Source organism: Pelmatolapia mariae, linkage group LG14 (assembly GCF_036321145.2).
Source record: "Pelmatolapia mariae isolate MD_Pm_ZW linkage group LG14, Pm_UMD_F_2, whole genome shotgun sequence".
NCBI lineage: Eukaryota > Metazoa > Chordata > Actinopteri > Cichliformes > Cichlidae > Pelmatolapia > Pelmatolapia mariae.
Genome location: NC_086239.1, coordinates 20,273,284 through 20,296,825, shown reverse-complemented (window position 1 = coordinate 20,296,825; position 23,542 = coordinate 20,273,284). Strand labels below are relative to the sequence as shown.

General features: G+C 40.6%; 2 protein-coding genes across 5 annotated transcripts in view; both read left to right on the top strand.

Moving 5' to 3' along the window:
- elna (elastin a) overlaps nucleotides 1–2,825 on the top strand; it is a 51,488-nt gene extending 48,663 nt beyond the window's left edge. For all 3 annotated transcript variants that reach the window (XM_063493692.1, XM_063493691.1, XM_063493693.1), the window contains 2 exons: nucleotides 1,251–1,328; nucleotides 1,415–2,825. In XM_063493692.1, the coding sequence (XP_063349762.1) occupies nucleotides 1,251–1,328; nucleotides 1,415–1,461 (125 nt within the window). In that variant the 3' untranslated portion in view covers nucleotides 1,462–2,825. The remainder of the gene's footprint in view (nucleotides 1–1,250; nucleotides 1,329–1,414) is intronic.
- A 2,638-nt stretch (nucleotides 2,826–5,463) lies between these two features.
- Nucleotides 5,464–23,542, top strand: part of limk1a (LIM domain kinase 1a) — a 57,287-nt gene continuing 39,208 nt past the window's right edge. Inside the window, exons 1-2 of one of the 2 annotated variants that reach the window (XM_063494293.1) lie at nucleotides 5,464–5,694; nucleotides 8,735–8,834. In XM_063494293.1, coding sequence (XP_063350363.1) covers nucleotides 5,637–5,694; nucleotides 8,735–8,834 — 158 coding nt within the window. In that variant the 5' untranslated portion in view covers nucleotides 5,464–5,636. Of the gene's footprint in view, nucleotides 5,695–8,734; nucleotides 8,835–22,061; nucleotides 22,129–23,542 lie in introns of those variants that run through there. The other variant, XM_063494294.1, reaches the window with a different exon arrangement.

Below are 23,542 nucleotides of genomic sequence, written 5' to 3'. Positions count from 1 at the left end.
AGTAAGAAGATAAGACAGGAAACACAAAGGAAACAACTAAAACTTTAAGACTAAAGGTGATGGAGTAATAATAATGTATACTTTATTGATCCCTTTAGGGGAAATTCCTCTCTGCATTTAACCCATTTACTCAGTGAAGCAGTGGGCAGCTATTGGGCGCCCAGGGAGCAGTGTGTAGGGACAATACCTTGCTCAGGGGTACCTCAGGGTAGTCGTCCAGTGGATTCGAACCCCCGACCTTGGTGGGGCCACCACTCTACCTACTGAGCTATCCCTGCCCTGAGTAGAACAGATTGTCAGTATCCCTTCTGTAGGCAGACTCATCCCCACCTTTGATTAGCCCGATCGAGGTAGTGTCATCTGCTAATTTCACAAGGTTGACGGACTGGTGACTGGAGGTGGAGTTGTTGGTATGCAGGAATAAAATGAGGGGAGAAAGCATGTAGCCTGTAGGGGAACTGGTGCTGATGGTCTGAGACATGTATGCATATTCATGTCATGCCATTACATGACCAGTGAGGGTTTTCACATCCTTCCTTGGGCTGGTGTATAGTGGCGCAGTCCAGCAATGATGTGACAAAATGATCTTTACTAAAGTACTTGTAAAATAAGTGTGCCTCTTGGCAGCCATCCTAAAAAGTATTTCACAGTCACCAGGACTCAAAAACTTTATATGTAGAAGTTTATTATAAATATTATTCATCTCATCTTGGTGGTGTTGATTAGATTAAGATAAAGTTCTTGTCCAGTATATCAGCAGCTGTCTGTCATATATCACCTACCTTATTAATATAACTTGCTGAGCCGGTCTGCAGTACAAACTTCACTAGTAAATCCATCTACAGTTTAATTTCCAGCGCCCGTGTTTGGAGCCAAGTGTCTCCTGCCTTAAACGGCATCCTTACAGGGAAACGTGAACTTATCAAATGTGAACTTTGATAAGACATGCTGAGAAAAAGACAAGTTGTTAAACATTTATGCACTAGAAGAACGTTTTTTTGTTTTGTTTTGTTTTTAAAGCAAATGAATCATATTGTTGCGTACCAGCTTTTACACACAGAAAGTTTTTCCTTGTAGAAATAGAAACAAAAACCACAAAAAAGCCAAGAGAACAGTTGAATATTCAAATATATGCGTGGAAAATAGAGGGACAGATCTGCCCACTGTCCATTCAGGTAATCTTCTGGCAAACATTAAGGCCAGTACCCTCAGATTGGGAACATAACCAATATTGTTTCGTTGTTTTGCAGCCAAAGCAGCAAAGTACGGTGCTCTGCAGGGCTTCCTTGGTGGCGCAGGTGGAGGAGGAGGCGGAGGATTCTATAGAGGTAAAAGATTTGAGCACATTGTTGAAGAAGCATCCTGAAAACAGAAGTTGCTGCAAAGACTAAAATGTTGCCGGTGTTTGCTGTAGGTGGCGTTGCAGGATGCCAGGGCAAATACTGTGGGAGGAGGAAGTAGAGGATCTCTCGAGATCCAGTGACCTCAAGAAACCATGGTGCTACTGCATGATCGAGAATGTACATTTTATATGCAAAGCCCCATTAGACAACCTGTAAAGATGTTTGTTTTTACTTGACTTCAGTGTCTGTTTTTACACAAACCCACCGACCCAGAATTTTGTACATGTGACGTATGTTATTGACAGTGCCTTTAATCATTAACAAGTTCAAGTTAACCAGCTTTAATTCTGTACCGCACCGGCCCACCATGTGTCGCTGCGTCCGTGCACGCACGCCTGCACGTGGGTGTATCGTTTGTTTGAAACTCTGTCTGTACCATCGGCTGTCAATGTGACCCACAAGTGATTTCCCTTTCTGCTTTAATCCTAAACTAAATCAAGGTGATCCGTCTCACTGGGCAGCACAGGGCTCGTCTGCTCCTCTCCAACCTGTCACAGGGGTGGGGTTGGTCATAGCTAGGCCGAAATCTGATGATATCCAGCCAATGTCAGTGCGGTTCCTGGCTCCCCATTTTCTCTGCTGCCATTTTTAGGCCTGCTGGGTATAAAGCGGTGGTAACTGGGGCTCCAGCCAACCCATCTGCTCTCAGCAACTTTGCTGATTCTTGTTGCTGTGCAGTTCAGTTTTCTCAGCTTTTTTTGTGTTAAATGTTGCCAAACACTTTCTGCTGAAGACAGTCAAAAAGCAGTGGGTTCAAATATCAATCAGACACTGCTTGGTATGTACGCGACGTGTATGTGCGTGGTTGTTTCATTATGTGTCGTGTTTAAGTCGGCTTCAAATGTTTAGTCTCATTTACATTTATGTAACTGGTCATTATTCAAGATTTGTTGCACCATGATTTGACTCATAGCTTTTTTGTTATCAGGAATGTGTGAGCATTAAAAAAAACAATCCTTTGCTTTTGCATTTATTCACTGTTATTAACTGTAATACAGATTAATACTTTGTTTTAATGGGAGTGCCGCTGTGTTTATGTGAGGCACAAAATCCCTGTTCTTTATTTACTTGAGCTGCTTTAAAAAAACCAAAACCAAAGGCTTTACTGACCAAAGGTTCATGAGCGCTGTTGCCAAGTGACCCCCATCTCTTCCCGTAACTGTGTACTGTATTTTGTACTAATTTGATGGCTTCAGTTCCTTCACTCGGTGCTGTGTAAGAACTGTCTTTGAGCCTCGCTGGGTCAGACCTTGTCTTATGTGGCGTGGGATACTCTTCATCTTTATTTAAAACTGTTTTTATAAGGAGGAACAGTGTGGTTTTGCACTTTTTATGTTTCCACGGCACACATGTGACTTGTTCCCGGACATCCCGGCATTTTATTTGCTTTAACAAATAACAAAATAAAATGTGTTTAAAGAACACGCGTCTTCTTATTCATTACTTCTTCCTGTCCGTCCTGAGGGCTGATCAAAATCACCTGTTGGGGAGTGTTGAATCAGTCCAATGCTGGAACAATAACCTGGGTTCAAGTCCTGCCTGTTTTAGAGCTTTTTTCATATGACTTCTGTTATTGTTCCACTAGGAAAAACGAATCACTTATCAGATTTATTGTATGTGAAGGATTTCTTCTCTATAATAAAAACAAACCTCAGGTTAGATGCGAACACTTTGCCAGAGTATGGCGACTATGAGCTCTGTTCTTATTGTGCCAGCTGGAAGTAATGAACTCATACTGCTGTTCCCTGAAGATCTCCTGGGAGAGCCAGTGACCCGTGATCCACATCCTGTAAAAGTAGCTTACACTGTTGTTCCAGGAGCAGAGGCTTTACTGCAGACATAAAACAATGTCACTGTGAAACTCTAGTCGAATTCTGTTTTTCTACAGCTGGCAATTACACATTTCTGTAAATCTGTTTGCTTGATTTTCCTAGTATTAGTTAGCTTACTTAATTTCTAACAGGAAATAATGTGATTGTGTTACTTTAGCCAACATATAATCGGTGTAGGCAAACCCTTTGTACATACGTGTACTAAATCAGTTACCTGGCGACCTGCCGCTGGGACAAACAGATCAAACCTCTGGCCCTGGCTTAGCTCTCCCACTCCCATCTCCCCACACCAACACTCCTGACGCTGAACCAGCGCCACTGATTCTTGAAGAAAAAAATTACGTTTTTTAATATCAAAAAATGTGTCTAATTGTAGGAAGCCCCTTGGGAAATACATATATTTAGTAATAATAATAAATTATTATAACCCACATAAACTGAGAATTTTTGGAAAAGCGTGCATTGCTCTGTGTATTTTGCACACTGCCGGCTGCAGGTAGCTTTAAGAAGCGTTAAGTTCATCATGTCTAAGCAATGATGATTTTTAAGCAAAAATATTTCAACTTGGTGCCCATTAATGCTATACTCAAACATGAGAAAACAGTGTTTGGAGACTGCAGCACAAGCAAAATTATTGTGATTTGTGTGCTTTGAAGACGGAGACCGGGTATGCAACCACCCGCAGTGAGCTGCCGTCCTCACTGCGGGTGAGGACTGTCCCGTTACCATTTTATTGCTGTCTTTAGTGCGATAAGACTGAATCAGTCTGCCATGAATCTGCTGGCAATTACATGTTAATACTACAAACCTAATAATACAAACCTGTTGCTGTCTACATTTACATAAGTCATCCAGTTGAAGTGACGTGTTACAGAGGCGTTAAGGTCAACCAGACTCACTCAGAATTTAAAGGGAAAAAAGGGGGGGGAATCCATCCTCACCACCACGTGGAGCAGGTGCAGAGCCGAAAAAATGTAAACATAGAAAAGAATTAACACACACTGCAGAGCTCCAGCTTCCTTATTTATTGCATCTAGTAGTGTGTGACGTTTCGACTACGTCTGCTCTTCTTCAGATAATGAAACGTAGGACGGCACCATCTTAAATCATCTGTGATAGATCACATGACCATGACCAATGGCAATAATATCCAATCAGAACCATGTCTTATATAGATCTCACTCAGATTTATTGCAATATGTTGATAGCCTGTCTGCATTTGAATTTGAGTTTGCCATTTTATGTGCACTCTAGTGTCACATGGTAGACCGGTATCACCTGCACCTCAACTCGCCTCCGTATTTGTTGTGTGTGAAATTGGCACTAATTTATGTGTGTTTCAGAATTGCTGTGAGACAGTGGCTGATTGGGTTGTTTTAACTGAAGCTAGTTATATTTGATTGCTCTTACACTCTGGTCCTTTGATATTTCACACTGCAAACGCTGCTGTTTCACTTGTGGCTCTTTGTGCAGGTATGTTAAAAATTCCAGACTTAAGAAGGTTTAAATTAAAAATATTTTTTATGTTTGGATTCTGCTGTGGTTCTGTGTTTTGTACAATTAAATTTCAGAGATGATTCGGTTATATAATCATGCTGTACACACAGAATCCGTGTGTTACACTGAACCATAAAGGAAAATGGTCAGTAATGACCATTTTGTAATTTCTGAATTGTGCGCTCACTCAGGCTTCCGTTTCGTGTCTGCTTTACACTTCTTTGCACAGCTAACTGATTTTATGGCTCCTAAATTAAGCCCCAGTTAATCTCATGAACAGCAAAATTCACGATTTAGACATTAAATAAAACCTCAGTTTTTATGCTGCTGACTACACTGCAGATTTGCCTTCGTGGGTTTCAAACCAGCCAACCACTTCATTTTCTTTCCCTTCGTTCCAGCTTCTTTTTATGTTGCACCCTTTGTTTACTGCGATTGCACTTCGATGAGACACTTTACAGCTACTTCCAGCACCTCCACCTATCCCATATCTCAACCCCTTTCGCCACTATCATGCATCAACGTGTTAATATTTTACCTGCCTTTCTACAAGAGCGCACTCTGTCTACTTGTAGTTATCTTGTAGTTACTATGGTGGCGTTTCTGCGCCGTCTCTCCCCCCTCCCCTCCGTCCCTCCTCCACCAGACTTCATTAAGCAGGGCGTGTTTGTGGTTGGCCAGCCCCCTGTTTCCTCCGCACTGCTCGGCAGCTTCATTGGTCAGCGCCTCTCTTGAATGAAGCGCCGCAGAAACGTGCAGGCAGCGGGCAGAAGGAAGCTGTGTGGGCCGCCGAGCGACCGACGCGCAGCGACACGACCCCCGGGCGCGTTGCGGTGTGTGTCGGTGAACACCGTTTATCCGTCGAGCAGAGACAGTTGGCTCTCTCCCGGAGCTCCGCGTGTGAATGAGGTTGATGCTGCTCTGTTGCACCTGGAAGGACGAACGCATGGGAGAGGAGGAAGGTAAGGACCTGCGTGCTGGTTACGCGCTTCGGCTTTTGGGGCGGGCGATGCGGAGACCACGGCGCACTCCCTGCTCCTCGAAACGCAGAAGATGCTCCAACAGAAAAAAAAGCTGCACACTGTACCGTTTCTGTGTTTACTGTACAGAAATAGGTTCGTGTGCAGGGAGCGCCAGGCTCCGCCGCAGATGAAGCCATTCTTCGAGTGGATGCGGCCAGCATGTTTGTATGCAACGTAAACCCTCAGGCCACCACCACCACCACACTCTTCATCTGCCGCCAGCCTTCTCCAATAATCCAGCATGCAGTGCTTATAAACAGGTTGTTACATGAGAAGTAACTGTCCTTTAAGAGCTTCCTTCATGCTGTGTGAAAACACACAGATGGCAGAGTTTCCTGTTGTGCCTGCACCAAACTAAGACTCCCACAGACTCCATGATTAACTTAGGTGTGTGACCGGTGTAGATTTAATCGTATAAATCAGCCAGATAACCTTCTGATCTCATTATTAATGAAGCTGTTTTAATTGCATGTTTTTTAAATTCATTGTTTTCTGGATAGTGATTCAGGAAGCTATGGCTCGAACAGCTGGTAAACCACATTGTTGATCTATGTGTGTGTATTTTGGCATGTGGTGTGAGATAACTGTGCACACCGAGCTGTCAGTCAGCTTCACTGAGGTGAACAATGGACGTCCTATGTAAGGTTTCACTTTGCATTGCAGTGTGGTTAGCTAATCTGGAAGTGTCTGCTTTAAGTCAGAGCGGGCGGGGCGTACGCACCTGTACCTGCACAGGTTTTACAGTTTGTGCCAGAATGTAGGTGTGTTTCTGTTTGCCTTGGCTGCCCTCTCTGAAGTCAACAGGAGGAAAGAGATCATGCAGAGAAATGCTCCACAATAAAAAATGCTAAAAAAAGAAAAGAAAAGAAAAGATGGTAAAAAAAAAAGTGTTTAAAGAGAGAAGGGCTGGAGGAGTGAAGAAGAAAAGCATTAGCACCAGACATCAGCACCCAAAGCTCTGCCAAAATGGCTTTCAGTTCACAGGATGGATGAATAATTGAAGCTGTTGTGCAGAGTTAAGTTTTATCAAGACTCTTCCACCAGTATCCAGATTACATGTTGTGGCACTTTTGAACTTAACCTTGGTCAAAATTGGGCCTCTTTATAGCTGCTTTGTATGTGGAGAAGTACTCTTGTTCCTTCTTGTTGAAATGTCATGATGAAGAGGTGCTACGCTCAGCTGTTACTCTGAGGTGACAGTCGTGATGTTACTCTTGGGTGCACCGCAAGTTTAAGAGCTCAGCAGTGAGAGTAATGCGGGGGAACCTGAATCAGTAGCATCTGTGCAGTCTTATTCTTTACAAATCAAAACAGCATCCCCACAGATGAAATGCTTTCAACTGGCTGCCATGTTTGTGTTTGCTGTTACTCACTGAGTCTTGCCGTGTGACTTTTTTTTAGGCAAATGAACTCAGGCAACAAATGCATCTAACACAGCATAACGTCGGCCGCCGCCTCGCCCTTTGCACCAGATGAACCCTTACTGCAGGATAAATCGTCCCAACTCAGCCAAATTGTTTTTTTCCTGAAACTCTAATCATAATGAAGATTTTCCTCAGAGTTGGATTCTTTGATCTGCAGCTAATGAGATTCCTCTCATGGAAACGGCTCTTATCAGAAAAGAAGTAGAAGAAAACCGATGTCTGGTTTAATTTCTGTTTAATTTGCTTTTCTTTTCTGCGTTAGTTTGCATTTTGTAAGGAAAATATAAAGTATGCCTTAGAGGTAGTGTTTAACTCCATGTTATTAGCAGCTTTGATGATAACTACATTATTTTAAAAGCGTACATCTACCTGCCATCATTTTATGAATCATCTCAGCTTCTCTTTAGTTTCTTTGTGTCGTTTCCTGCTTTTACCACACGCACCCACGCCTCCACACTCATGGTGCGTTAAATTTGAAGTCGAAAGTAGGAATTTCTGAGTTTCCAGTTGGGAATTTTCATCTGGAATGGCCCCCCTTAATCTGAAGTTCCAAGGCAAATACAATGCAGCATCATGATCACCCTGATTTCTACACTCAATTAGTTTTGGACTTGTTATGTTCACCAAGCTTGCTTAATAGAATAGCTCATTTCAGCTGCTCCCTTATTCACAAAGGGGTCGCCACAGCAGGGAGCTCCACATGTTTGACGTGGCAGATTCTCACACCAGATGTGACACCCAAGTGGGTCTGTTTCTCCTTCTGGGACTGAACCAGGTATCGTTCGTGTGATAGAGATATGTGTAAACCATTACACTATAGAGCCGCTATAGAGCTGCCAAAAACAGTGTTTCCACCGTTTCCTCATACCCTTCCGAGCAAGGTTATGGTAGAACATCGTAAATACTTGTGCTGTGGCTCATTCTGTGGCCTTTTGTACAGGTAAATTGTGGGGAAAAAACCCAAAACAACAAAAAAAAAAATGGAAAGTTTGTGACTAGAAAAAAGGGATAAAACATCCAATTAGAGGTAGGTTTGGAAAAGTAAAATAAAAGCCTTTTATTACTTCTCCAAACTGATCATAACTACCTTTGGAAACCTGGATGTTTTATGCCTTTTGGTCATAATATTTCAATTATCCTCATTGCCAAAGTTTAAATAGTATCCTATAATTCTAGGCAAAAAATTGTGTTTCTTTAAATGTTATGATTTTTTTTTAATAAACAAGAGTTTTTCTATTAAACATGGCGATGCAGCAAATTAGTGGTTTCGCCCCTGCTGAGCCGTATGCTCATTAAAAATGCCCCTTCAGATGGTACATCGTTTCTGCTCTGGTGGTAACGATGGAGGAGACGCTGTGTGGTGTGTTTGTTTGAGTTGTGTGTTTTTAGAGCTGGGTTATAAACCAGCAGTGATCATTTGCATAGCCAGATAAGCGATGGAGATGGCATACAGACAGAAACACAAACACACATCTCTTTGTACGAACTGTTTATAACTTTATGTTTAATGAGCTTTAATATGGTGATATCAGCACGTCGGTCTCCTGTCATTACAGCTGGAGGAAGTTTGCCCGTGTGCGCGGGATGCAAACAGAGGATCTACGATGAGCAGTACCTCCAGGCCCTTAACAATGACTGGCATACCATCTGCTTCAGGTACTGTTCAGCGCAAACAGCAAACCAGACTCAACATATAAACCCAGACTTTGAGTGCACACATGTCTTAAAGTCTCACTGAGTTTTTGGCCACTTGGGAACAACACTGAAATATCACAGTGCATCTTGCTTATTTATCCATCCTACAAGTCTGTCCAGCTAGAGCAAATACAGGTCAAAAGTTCACTGGCATTTAGCGCTGTTCATAGAGTCGACCAATTCCCGAGGGGGAATTCTGCCTATCATTTAGCTGCTAAATGTTCCACTGTGTTCAACAGCCGGTTACCAAGTGTCTACTGAATGGTATATTACTGTTATTAATATATCACTCATTATTACTGCTTTAAAGGACAGTGAAGGAGTGAGTGAAGTGAGTTAATGGTTGCACATATAAGGCATAAAAGTACCCTAGAAAATAAAATAAAAATACCAAATATTTGCTGTTTTCAGTTTTTAAAAGTCCTGTGAGTCCACAGTCCAGCGAAAAACCTTTTTTTCTTAAAATACTGGTTCCACAGGAAAATAAAGGCTAAGTAGCAGCCGGATGTTGTTAATCATATCCACTGACTGTCTGATCATCAGTTTACAGGTCTGAAGCATTCAGTGTGTGTTAAAGAGCCAGACAGCATGGCTTAGGCTTGAAAAGTTTCATCTGAACAAACCACAAGGCTTCTGGAACAATGTCCTTTGGGCATGTTTGGCTGTAATGTACAAACACCTCATAGCAGCAAACAGGCACGGTGGTGGAGGGTGATTATTTAGGCTTGTTTTCCAAGCATAGAACGTGGGCACCTATTAGTTATTAAGCTGATGATTAACTCCTCTGTACACCAAAGTATTCTAGAGTCAAATATGAGGCTATCCATCCAACAGCTAAATACTGACGCAAACTGGGTTGTGCAACTGGTCAGTGATTCCAAACACAGCAGCAAAGTCCAGACCTAACTGAAATGTTGTGGCGGGACCTTAAGAGAGCTGTGCAAAAAAAATGCTTGCAAACTTCAATGAACGGATGTAATGTTGTAAAGAAGTGTGGGTCAAAATTCCTCCACAGAGATGTGAGAGACTGATAAAGTTATTGCTACTAAAGGTGGTTTAATGAGCTAGTGAATCATGGGGCATACTTATTTCTCACAGGACTGCAGAGAGTCCCGTGAGAAACTTTATTTTTCACATGACTGTGTGATTAAAAAATGATCAGGTTTCAGGATGTTAGATAAAGCAGTTTATTCATATCACCTTGGGAAACTGTAATAAAGATATTAAACGGGAGAAATAGCTGGCAAGTTATGTAACAAGTTTAGTTTTAATTTTTTGTGGTTTCAATGTAGGCTTTGTACTGCAGCATTTCCTGGAAATAGCTGACATCACAGTGAAGCGCTACTGTTACAGACTCGTTCCCAGGCATGTCTGTGCCTGCTTGTGTTTTCTTTTTTTTTTGAGAAGCTAAAATTCCCTGAAAACATTGAGTTTTCATGTTATTGCCCATAATCACATCTTGTTCCTTGTTTAATCTTTTCTTCACTGTAGTGCTAACACAAGTATCCTCCTCCCACCACCTTTTCTAAGAAAATCTCCTTAAATCTGATCTGTATTTTTCTCACAGGTGTTTCCTTTTTGTGGGTGAAGGTAAAGGTAAAGTTTCAGATTTTGCTGTGTTTTCTTGTACTTTTAGTTTTTGATGAATTCTGTAACAGACATGACCTAAAGTAGTCCTGGCTGCAGACCTGCGTCAGACAAGTGATAATGTTGAAACCTTCACATGATGCAGTAATGAAACTTTACAGGTGTGTAGCTGAGATCAAAATGAAAATTTGGAGTTTAATGGGTGTGATCTAATTCACAAACACTGAGCAAAGGGCACCAGAATAATATTTCCAAAGACAGACATTGGCATTGTGGCTGTTGAGACATCTTCTCTAGTTTTGACCTGTAAAATTACAATGTCATGACACCTTAACAGTAAAGAAATTGCGAAAGATGCAGATACACATAGACACAAAGTCACCAGCGGTTTAAACAAGTCCTGACTGGCTCACAGTCAAATGTGTGCTTCTGAAAAATGACATTTAACGCTCTGAGAGCTGAGTCAACTCTAACTCTAAGCAATCACATTTTGTAATTTTCCTCACTTATAAGCGTCTCCTTTAACATTTTGCTCACAACATATGCGTACTTGATTATTTTTATGTAACTATTTTACCCATCGTGTATGAAAAAAGTGGAGAAGGGTAATAATTCAGGTCTGTTTCCACTTCTCTTGTCTATGGTGTGCCACAAGGTTCTGTTTTGGGACCTTTACTGTTTCTTTTATATTTGTTCCCTCTTCAGTACTTTTCGAGCACTTTTAAAAACTTTTCTTATCATTGCTGTGCAGATAACATTCAGTTGTATCTCTCTTTTAAGCCACACAATATTTTTAAGCTACAGATCTGGCATAGGTGCTTAGGCGTCATTGAAAGTTAGATGGTAGACCTTTTTTTCCAACTTAATGAAGAGAATACAGAAGTCCTTGTTTGTGCTCCTGACAGATTTAATGAAAACTAGGTCCCCTGGCCACATTTGCTACATTTTTTGTCAGGAACCTTGGGATGACCTTTGACTCTCCTTTCACTCTGGATGCTTACGTGAAATCTCTGGTTTGCTCCTGTTTTTAATCACTTAAGAAATACCGCTAAGCTGAGTTCCATTGCGACATGCTCTGACCTCATCACATCTGGATTTCATCACGGCTGCAAGACTTTTAACTATTTTTCCAAGTACTCATGTGTCGCACTGTTGTTAATTCAGTTGCATTAGCTCTCCATTAGCTTCAGAGTCCACTTTAAGATTCTGGTTTTTGCTTTTGGAACTCTGCGTGGACAAGCACCAGCAAACATCAGACAACTTTTACATCCATACGTCCCCAGTAGGCTTCTGAGGTCATGTGATCAGGACTTGCCATAACAGCTTTCCAGTAAGCTGGTACTTGGCGCCACATTACCTAAGCAGTTTCTGACGCGTGCTCCACAGCTGTGCGCTCAAAGTGCTCACAAGCCCAAACTTGGCTTGGCCTCTTCATGCAATTCTTGTCCCAGTTGACTATTAGTTATGCAGCCTAACCTTACATTGTTAACTGTTGCATTTTTGAACTGAATGATTTAACCCCTTCCCCTTAAATCCCCTTAAATGCAGTAACCCAGCTGGTAACTGCCCCCTAGTGTGCAAAAGTCCAATAACAACAAAAGCAGCATGTATAAAGAAAACTTTATTTAATTCCTAAAAACATACAATACTTCTAAAACATAAATATTGTCTTTAAGTTTACCATATGAGTGCTGTTCTCTGTACTTTGACTACATTACAGATAGTTACAGAAATGTTCAGACTTGACCTGTCTGAAAACCTGTTATGCAATTTTATGGTTTACACAAACCAGAGCAACTCATAGATAGAGGCACTCGCATACCTGAAGTTGCTCAAGACTTTTTCTCCTAATCAACCAAAGGGAGTCGTTCTTACTCCGATGAAGCATACGTTGCTGCATCTCTTGTGTCAAACCTAAAGCCACCCGTAAATGAACATTTCCACAGTCTGTGGATTTGGAGAGATGAACAAGCAGGTTTTAGTTTCAGACTCAGATTCTGGTAAGTTGCACTACACCATGTTGTGTGTGGGCAGAGAGACTGTGTGTGTCTCTGTGTGAAAGAAATCTATGAACATTTTTGAATTTTAATTGATTTTCATGAGCAGAACTGATCCTATCCTGGTAGACAAAACACAGAAGTTTTTAACATTTCTGCAACTGAATATCAAATGTTGGAGCTTGCATTAGAGTCCAGATCCATCCATTCATTAAATAGATTTAATATTTAATAGGTCAGTCCTCTTCTGTATAAACAAGCTTCCAGCTATCACAAAAGACTTTATGGTCTGAAAGGAAAGCAAAGAGTGTTGTTCGTCTCCTGTTACTTTTCATCCTCTCTGTTAAATATCTTTCATTAGGAGCTCTTATGTTAAGACTGCTGCATGCTGTCCTAAGTTTAAAAGAAAGTTAAAGTGCAGGCGTCACTTAACATTCAGTCAATGCAGCCGCCTTGGGTCATGTGACACGAAGCTCGGAGCAGACAAATTAAGACGTAGTTGCAGATGTTTCAGATGCACTAATGGTGATCGATTCCTTCAGCAAGGCAGAGCAGAGGAAAAATGTGTTTTTATGAAATACCAGAAATAATCACACAGATTTCTGGGAGGAATTTCCCTTTAGTAAACATATTAATTCTGTAGATTTCCCTTCTTCTTCTTCTACTCCATCATTTCACTACTCCTTTTAGTGGTCGCCACAGCGGCTCATCTGCCTCTATCTCACCCTATGCCTAAAATCCTCTGTCACACCCACCCTCTGTGTGTACTCCGTCGCTACATCCATTTATCTTCTCTGTGGTCTTCCTCTTTTCTTCCTGCTTGGCAGCTCCATATTCAACATCCATTGTCTAATATTTTCCTAATTAAACTAAACTGGATATAAACAGTCCAGGACTCTCACTTAGTTTAGCGAGTGGAGATTATTAACTTTAAAAGTGGGCTTATTTTTAAATGACTGTTTAGTTTTTTTATTAACAGGACACACATGATGCCGCTGCTTTTCTTACTAATCACCTTATGTAACGTTTCTTTCTCTTTCTCTCGTCTCTACTCATCTCACATCCTTCATGGAGATAACCTTGTTTGTGAGAAGCAGGAGAACAAACAGCCACTCGCTGAGGAGTCCTCCTGCTGTTTAAGCACTCAAAGCTTCACAAGTCAGCCTCTGTGCCTCTGATCACTTCTTAAGAAATGAGTATTACTTTATCTTGTTTTTTTAATTTCATAATTAATTATGAAAATAAAAAATAATCTGAGATTGAAAAGATCCTTTTTGAGTGGGTTCTGACCAAGACAGAAAACAGCTCAGGCAGAACAGTACATATAAACACATGCACACAATGGTTTACACATAGAAGTAAATTAAATGCATTAATAATGAAGTGTACTGACGTCAGGATTAAAAATGTCTTAACTAAAGCCAAAATAAGCACTGTAGGTCAAACAGGGTCAATGATGGTCACGTATAACAGATGTGACTACCATATGTGACTTCCTCCAAATGTACTATAATTCATCCTCAGCAGTTTGAAAACCAGCTTTTCAAACTGCTGTATAAACAGAGGTTTTTTTTAGTGTTTTTTTTGTTCCACACTTTGTTATTCCCTTTCCCAACCACACTGCCTACATTACCCTGAATGCAACTCAGACACCGATGTGTATTCACAGATTCGGGTGTGCTGTCATGAAAAAGTACAGGCAGTGCAGACGAGACAAAAACTACAATTCATCCAGTGCCACTTGAGGCTGGCTGCAAGTGAGTCAATTCAAACAGACTCCTGTGGTCAGTTTTTACATCAATTTGTAATGTTTGTGTATTCTGAAGACAGATAATACGGTCTGCTGTTAGGAACAGGGCACCCTGAGATCTCTGCCCCATTTTTAGAAGTGAAAGTGAAACTTGGTAGTTCATCCACCTTTACTGTTTATGGATGCAGCATGCTAACCAACTTTGCTGTGATTGTGTTAGCTGATAACTTGTCCGTGCTGTAAGACTTTTTCCCAGTCTGTTGTAGCATACTCCTCAGACATTATACAAATGTGCTGGGCCACCGAAAGATTATATATACAGCAGCTGCTTGGCCATGGAAACCCATGCAATGAAACTCCCGGCACGCAGACTGTTAGTGAGGTGCATTGTACCCTTTACGTACTGTGTAACGTTATGCACTCTGCCACTTCATGATGGAGTTCCTAAAAGCTTACACTTTGCAGTAATACCAGTTAGAGTTGATCACTCCATCTAGGATGGAAGGAGTTTCACAAAATGACTTGCAGAGGTGACGTCCTTTTAAGCAGTGCTTAATTCAAGGAGCTCTTTAGAACAAACAGTTTTTTCACAAATGTTTGTAAAGGCAGACCCCATGGCTACGTGCTTCATTTTATACACCTGTGGCCGATAGCTGCCCACACACAGGTAGAAACTGTGTTTAATATGGGGACTGGCAACTTTGGTTATATTAGACAAAGACAAAAACTTACTAATTCACCTATTCTTAGTATTTGAAATAAAGTTTGAGGGTCAATATAGCAAAAGGTCATTGGAGATGTCCTGGAAAACCTAAAGTAACAGCAGGCATGGAGGTCCTGGTGGTTATGTCTTTCTTATAATGTCAGTCTGTGGATAATGCAGTGTCACCTGTCTTCGAACAGAGATGAGGAGCAGTTGAAAAGGTCACATTTCTCTAATACCACATTGTTTTTCCTTCATTTAAATTTTGATCAGTAAATTACTCAAATGATATCACCACATGTATAGACATAAATTCTTTAACCTCCTAGGGACCTGGCGTCCACATATGTGGACATCACATTTTGGGTTATTTAGACCAAAATACTAAATCTTGCTCTACAAGGGCCTGATATCCACTTACGAGAACATTATACTGCCACTGTTCTATTGAAATTTTAAACGAGTATCCTTATATGTGGCTCTCATTTTTCTTACAAACAAAAATAGGGTAAAAAAAAAAAATTTGGTAATTCTTTGTTTTTACATTCATTGGGCCCCAATATGCCCAAATATCAAAGAGAAATTAAAAATGCATGCCATGAATGAGTTCGGGTCTTAGGAGGTGAAAAAGAGAATTTTAAAGGTTGAAGAATCTTCGGGGTTATACAGAAACAAATACTAATACAGAGCTGGTGCTGCTGCCTAAATCTATTGGCCGAATGGTGTAGCTGTTATCAGTTGGATCGGCTTACATTCAAACACACTCACAGTGCCTCCACTGGTTACAGGTGGCACAGTGCAGCCAAAAATTTGCATGGAGACCTCTTCTTGGTCATTGTTAGCGGGCATCACATGTAATCAAAAAGCCACATTTCACTGATAGTAGCTTTTAATAGTTGCACTGACTCAGCTTTATTGTCTATTGATTTTGACCGGCTGTAAAGGTAGTAAATGTCCAGCTGCGTTTTCGAGTCTTGCCTCTTGTCGGTTCATCCGAGCTGGTCAGTGGGTTGGCTTGAAACTCAGCTCTGAGTGGGTCATTAATGATTTCCTCCTGGCCAGATATCTGAATGGGAAATCTGAGGAGGGCATCCTGGCGTAGGGTTGAGTCCACAATGGTTTGTGGTATCTATATGCACGGTGAGCACAGATAGGGAGTTACATCTGACTGAGAAGGGCTGCTGCAGGTTTCTGTGCATGCTTTTTTCCACCCAGACTTGTAAAGTAAAAGCACTTTTACTTGTGTTATCTGCTGTCAAGAGCCTCGTGTAGCTGATTCAGACGTGAGCTCTGTGTCAGTTCCATCACACTTGTTTGAGGTGTCAGATATCAGCTTGTAGCTTTCAGCCCTTCTGCTCCTCCACCATGTAGTGATGCTACACACACCAGAACTGTTGAATTAACAGGAGAGAAGCTGTGTGTGTGATGGAAGTCTGTAAAAAGAGAGTTTTCCCCCTCGAGAGCACAAATGGATAGAAATTAGAACAGGATCTTCAGAGAGAAACGGATTTCCATGGTAAATGAAGGTTGAACATTGGTGGGAAAATGAAGAGCGGGACAGGGACTTTCTGGAGCTTAAATCCTAACCCAAAAAAGAAGTTTTCCTCTGAAAACAGCAGGAGCTAGGCTTCATGGGAAATCGCAGTCAAGCTCTCAGTATGAACTGGTTTTTTTTTTTCCTTTTTTTCCTTCCATTTGCATTAAAAGTTGAACAGAGACTCTTCAACATTAATGCATCCACAATATTTATTCATCTGTACTGATCTGAAACTTCCATTATGTTGATTTATTCAAACATGTTGGTTGTAATTTGTTACTCAGAGACAGATATATGTTACAGGCTTTCTTTCTTAAATATGATCCACATATTAGATTTTACATCTGATGCCCATCCTGAAGCTAGCCTTCTCATTTATCTGGGCTTGTGGCCCCCTTGATCACAGTAAACAGACTGGCCATGACCTTTGACCTCACTTCCTGTACTTTCACATTTTTCTGGCCTTTTTCAGCTTTATTTGATAGATACAGTGAAGAAAGGACAGGAAAGCAGGGGCAGACAAAGTCAAAGGGCTGCGGATCGGAGTCAAATGTTGGGGCGGTCGCTTTCTTCCGTATGGCGTGTGGTCGCCTGCTTAATGCACTGAGCTAAACCGGCACCCAATAAACAGTACTTTGATGAATAATAAAAACATTTATGGCGTTTTTAATGGCTTGTAGTTAATTTCTTGCTGCCCCGGCACTGAATAACTCTCCTTCTGCTTAATCAGGTTAAACCTTCACTAACGTTTCTCATTTTATCTTGTTGTGAGTTCACTAGTCCGACTAAAACATGCTGAACGTCTCAGTGCTTCATCATTTTTAATTATTCATTTTTTCATTATATCTTAAAAGGACCATAACGAGTCAGAAGGCAGTGAGAGTCCCTTTGTAAATTTCATGGATTTGAGAACCTTAAATTTAGGAATTAAACAACTCCATGGAAAAATTGTGTGGCTCAGGATCACTATGAAAGGAGTGCACCTCAAACTGCTATGGCCTCTCAGATTTAGGGGATAGGATGGTTTCTGCTTGTCGTCTGTCATGGCCATGGGTTTGTCTTGTAGTCTGCTTCACCAGCTTACAGTAAAGCTAAATAATGACTTTTCTAATTTAGAATAAAAAATAAAACAGCTATAAAATGAGTTCATTAAATCAGATAAAGCTGAACTGAAAATCAATATTTATTTTTCCCTCTGAACACTCGACTGCTGCTGCATTTTCTCTGCAGTGCGCTGCAGCCCCTTCCTGCTCGCAATAAAACCATTTCTGCTTGACAGTCACTACCCCAACTGTCGCCCCAAAGGCTTCTGCTTATTTAGCACTTTAGATAAAATCCGCTTCATTCATCCACCACATCTACACATGTGCACGTCTGATCACCTGCAGTGGTTTTTTTTCCTGATGCTGATAGTCCACAAATGCTTATGTGTTTCCACACTGTGTTATCAACAAATATGGAGCTTTTATGATGGTTTAAGGAAGGATGAGTATACTTTAAGCCTGCTGCTCTGCCTGCCTGCACTGTGGGGCTCACACATTTACGTCTCCATCTGTCCTGTACGCTTACTCACATCTGCAGGACAAACATTACAGCCTTCGTCAAATTTTAAAAAGTGATTGAGATAATTTATTAGTGGCAGCGCTCTGCGATACTCATTGTGTCAGTGACAGAAAGCACGAAGAGGCTGCAGTGACTCAGCTGCTTCCACCTGCAGATGAACTCTGCCTGGTAACAGAAGCTCCAGAATGTGACGGAGACTCGACGTCAAGTAGTGGCAGGCTGTAAGGACAGAAAACTGCCTCAGGAAAACAAAGTTGTTTTAAATAAAGGTTTGTTAAAGATTAAACAGATATTTGAATAAGAGAAAATACTGTACATCCTTCCATATACAGGGCTTTGCAGAAATCTTGAACGGTCCCTCATTTTTTTATGTTTTGCTTGCAAGTTAGACTTTCTTGTAATTTTTTTTAAAGTGGTCTTGAGCAGTAGTTCTGCAGGTTTTCCAAAGGTCTTTCAGAGTTTTTCCATTGGAAATTGTCTGCTTTTTCACTCATGTAAGTCCTCTCCTTGTACCTGAGCATTTTTAGAGGAATTTCTTTTTTGTTAAGCACTGATCATTCAAGCATAAAAAGGGCACCTCACTCAAGAATTAAGCAGTGTTGTGTCCACACATAACAGACAACTTGGCAAAGAAGCTATTTTAAACTATATCTTTAGGCACGTTGATACTAGCAGCCTGTGACAAAAACACAAGTTTGTTTCCATCCTTTTCTATTGAATCAGGTCATCTTGACCATGTCTCCAGGCCTAAAAACATTTAGTTGCTGCCATGTGACTGGGTGACTAAACATTTGTGTTAATGTCTTGATGCATGATCAATCAGCTGGGTAAGGAAATCCCAGAAAGCTGCTTCTGTTCATCTAGGCATTGCGTTCTCAGTGGGAGTACAAAACCAGTTGTACCTAATAAAGTGAGTGCTGAGTGTGTACTCATACAGAAATCTGATAAGGAATAAGACACAGGAAACGAGACAGGGCTGAACACAATCAATCAATGAAGGGAAGACACAGAGGAAGCAAAAATGAAACAGGCCATCACAGAGAGCAAACTACAAAGTAAGACAAAGGAGGCTAATCCTAGCCCAACCCGCTATAACAAGAAAACGTGTAATAGACACGCCAGTCCCCTGTGTCCATTGTACGCGCATGCAGAATTTGCAGTAAGCTACAGTAACAGCAGAGGGAGCTATTTTATTTCACGGCAACATGAAAATAATCACAGGTGGGTGTTTAAACAGACATTATTAACACATTCACACTTATACACATATTAGCCCCCTAGCTTAATCGTTTCCGGCCCTAGAATTTACTTAAACCGTTTTTTGCTCACTACAGACTTTGTGGCTTTAAATATATTATCTCCCCCTGCTGGTAGTGCAGTTTTTGCCTAGACTCAGTACAAACCCTGGCAACAAGTATGGGCAAGGAAACACCCAGGGATACAGGGGGGAGGGCAATGACAACAATCTTAAAATACTAGACACCTGAGGCCTGTAACTATGAAGCAATATTTAATGAAGTTACCCAGGTAGCTTTAGAATTAATCCTGGGTTTTGATAATGTGAATGTGGGTCGTTTCTCACTGTGGTATTTTGCCATGGTAACTTATGCTGCTGTAGAGCATTTCTGGAAGATCCCTGAGACTTTGGTGCATGGTGAATAGGGAGAGTTTACATTTTTTTAGTACTATTCAAAGTTTTTGTGTTTCCCCTGAATATTCTTATATGTAACCATTTCATTTTTTTGAAAGCAATAATATACTGATCCCAAAACAGAGCAGCTATCGGTACTTATTGATCCCATATCAACTTCACACATAATCTAAGCCTTTGTTTGATTTTTTTTCGCACCGAGGCTGCGGTTTAAAGAATAAAAACTAAAATTGTCTTTTAAACCCTAATTTAAAGAAACACTTGATAATAATCCGTCGGATTATCCCATGTGTTAATGATAGAGTTGTTGGACTGACAGTCAGCGTTTTCGCCCGCTATCTTTCCTGGCTTCAGATAAGTTAAACTGTCTTAATGTAGCCGCTTTTTGACAGCCTCATTGGACAAAGCGCTTAAAGTGCACACGTGTTCATTCAGTGCTTTAAATATCAAACTACTATGTGGTGCTCTTTCTTTCATATTGCTGCTTTCGGTCAAGTTATGTGTTTAACCTCTTAATATTGGAATAATAGTTTCATTTTCCTTTGTGAAATCCGCTGCTCTGCTGGCATCACCCCCGCTTCCATGTGAACATGCAGGAGAAACCCTGGGTTAACATACAGAGCAGATAACCGATTACTGGATTGCTAATCTTAGGGTGAGTGACTCCAGATAACAGAAATATACCCTAGGTATGCTGAACTCACAGACCTCAGAAAACACAATGAACTACACTAACTCCCAGAAAAATATCAGTAAAATACTAATACTATAAAATATTGAGGAGATTAGAGCAGTAATCCTAATCCTAAATAACAAAACAGAAAATTTAAACAGAAACTGAAACTTGAATAATTCTCTAAGTGTTCAAAACCACAACAAATTACACAAAAGCTCTTTTACTGGAATCAATAAAAAACTGAGAACATGAAACCAAACAGAAAATACCCCCCAAAAATAACAGTACTAAAACTCCAAAAATCCCAAACATGCACAATAATTCTGTCAAACAAATAAAATGTGTGGAAAAATATAGCAGCAGAAAAGTAAAACATGAAGCGCGAGTGTTGCGAAGTTCTCTTGTAAGTAAATTACTTCACTAAATTTTTAATGTGTAAGCTTAATAGCTGCCTCTAAAGTGCTGATGGAGCTCTAACTTATGGAGGCTTGTTTACGCTACTGAATTTATATACTTTTTTTAAACTATTTTACTATTTTTATATTTTTTTCCTCAAAATTTGGGGTTATGTCAAAATTCTTACTTACTCAGAAGTTTGAATCAAAATTATTATTAGACATAATAAAAAAATATGACTTATGGATGGGGTGGGGGGGTCTGTGGCAGAAACAAGCTTCATCAGATTCATCAGGGCTTCCACAATGAGTGGCTAACCAGTCAGCAAGCGGTAACTAAACTTTCAAAATAAGAGCATGGCAATTGTTTCCTTGAAAACAGATGAATAAAAAAAATGCTAACCTGCTTCTGTTTCCTGCAGGAACAGTAATTTGTTAACATGATTATGTGCTGAAGGTAATTTGGTGTGTGGACTAACTGTGACTGATTCTATTTCTGAACTATCTCAAAAATATGTTGATTAGCTGATATCAGCTTATCACTAAAGACTGCTGTCTGACTGGTTTGAAAGTGGTTAATGGGGAAGCCTGTCTCCACCGCTCAGCCAGCGTAAGTCAAAATTTTAGGTTATTATCTCAAATTTGGAGTTAGTTACCTCAAACATTTGGACTTCAAACTTCTGAGAAAATATCTCCAAAAAAAGAAATGAAATTGAAATTTTAAGTTACTAAGTGAAACTTTTGAGACGGTGACCTGAAATTTTGAATCGGGTGGCATTTTTTTTCCTCTTTTTTCTGGGTTAGAAACAAGCTTCAACAGGTTGCTGATTTCTCTGTGAGTAAGGTTACATCTTACTCAGGAGCTGCTTCCTCTCTTCACCTCACCCCATCCTTCATAAAACAAAGCTCTCTGGTGCTCCTGTGAAGAGGTTGGTAAATCTAATAGTTTGAGAGGCGGTGGAGGGGTTTAATAGATGATGGATTTGAGGAAAATTTGATTTGCTCCGCCACAGCCTTTAAATGGATTGACGAGTGCAGGAAATTTGCCTCATGAAGTTTAAACAGAAGAAATGAGCTGCTGCGAGGAAGGCAGGGCTGCTGTGGGCGAAGCCTCTGCTGTCACAGGGTCGAGTCTGCTCCCAGAGGATGAGCGGGGAGAACAGGAAGTGGCTGATAAAGAAGTGTGACCCTCTCTGTACACAGCTGCACTCAGAGAGGAAGCAGAGGAAGGGAGAGACACTGACGCTTGTGACAGCGAGGCCGTGAAGCCGGGCGAGCTTAGTGAGTCAAACATCAGAGCTGCTGACATGAGTCTGTCTTCGGACTGTCTAAACAACACGTTTGCTCCCTCGGGTGACATGTCAGCAAAGAAGCAACGCAGCAGGCAGCCCAGAGTGTGAGTGCACCCATCAGTCTATGTTTATAGATGATAACAATGATGTTTGAGCTGCTGAGAGTGAAACAGAACTTTAGCTTGGACGTAAGTCGTGCTCCGAGCTTATTCGAAAACTCTTGTTTAGTTCAAAGTACTAAACAAGTGTAGTACTTTTTGTGGACTTTTTGTTCTGGCTGTCCATTTGTTGGTCTTATTTGACAGTGTTGCAGTTTTCAAAACTTTATTTAACCCTATTTACCTTGACAAACCATTATTTTCCAATCTGATGAATGTGTTTAAGGTATAAAATATATAAAAACTGTTTAAAGGAGGATGTTTGTGTTGGACTAACTGTTCAAAAGTGTACGCGACCATCCTATAAAAACTCAAAATCTTCATTTTTGCTTTATAAATCATTTAAAAAATAATTAAATTATTAGACTAATTAACAGGAACAGATTAATCAAAATGTATTTGCTTAATTCTGTCAAAAATTGGACTAAGAATTGAGTTTATGGCTAAATTTGTCCTAAAAATTAACCTGTAACTCGTGATTATTTTCGCTATGGATTTATTTACTGGTAATATATTAGTGACTTATTAATATTCTCATCTATATTTTTTTTCTTGGTGCAGCTCAAAACCCAATTAATTTATAGACAAAAAAAGGCAGTAAATTAACCCCAAAGAGAAAGTGTGGTGGTTAGTTAGGAGTGTCTTTCACTTTCTCTGTGCTGGCATGAAAAGCAGCACTAAGTGTATTCTGATATGCATGAACTATGTTCCGTGTATATATTCTGACCAACAGTCTTTAGGAATGCGCTTGAGGGTGATGCAGTAACTGAAATTAACTCATTTCTCTTAAATTATCTCTCACTTCTCCAAAGTGCCGGCACACATCAGTCCTCGGTGTCGTTCACACTTCTGTCTGTCTGGATGCAAAACCCCCTGAACTTCCTGACTTCCCTCTTTTAAAAGTGCCACTATGAATCAAACACTGCTGTCCCACATGTGACTGACACCGCGGGCTCAACGACGTTTTTTTTTTTTTTTATCGGATAGACATGCTTGCGTCACCACCCTCGAGCAAAATCATGTTTTTTGTGAGTCACGTACTAGATGAGAATGCACTTTCTGGGCTTAGCACGTTTATTTATTTTTTGGCTGTTTGTGTCTTAGAAGATAATGTAAGCATTATCCAGAACAACCAGACACTCTGAGAGGACACTCAGTCCTCTCATTAACAACAGAGATGGTGGTGGGATGCGCCTGAGCCCTAAAACGCTGGTCAAACTGGATAATACTTACTTGCTCCGATGCTCTGTTCTGTTAAGTCTGTTTTCATCTTTTTTTCACCATGTTTGCTTCTCTAACGAAGAGATTTGGTGATGCGACTTATTTTTTGTCAAGTTTTTCTTCCAATATTCACTCAAAT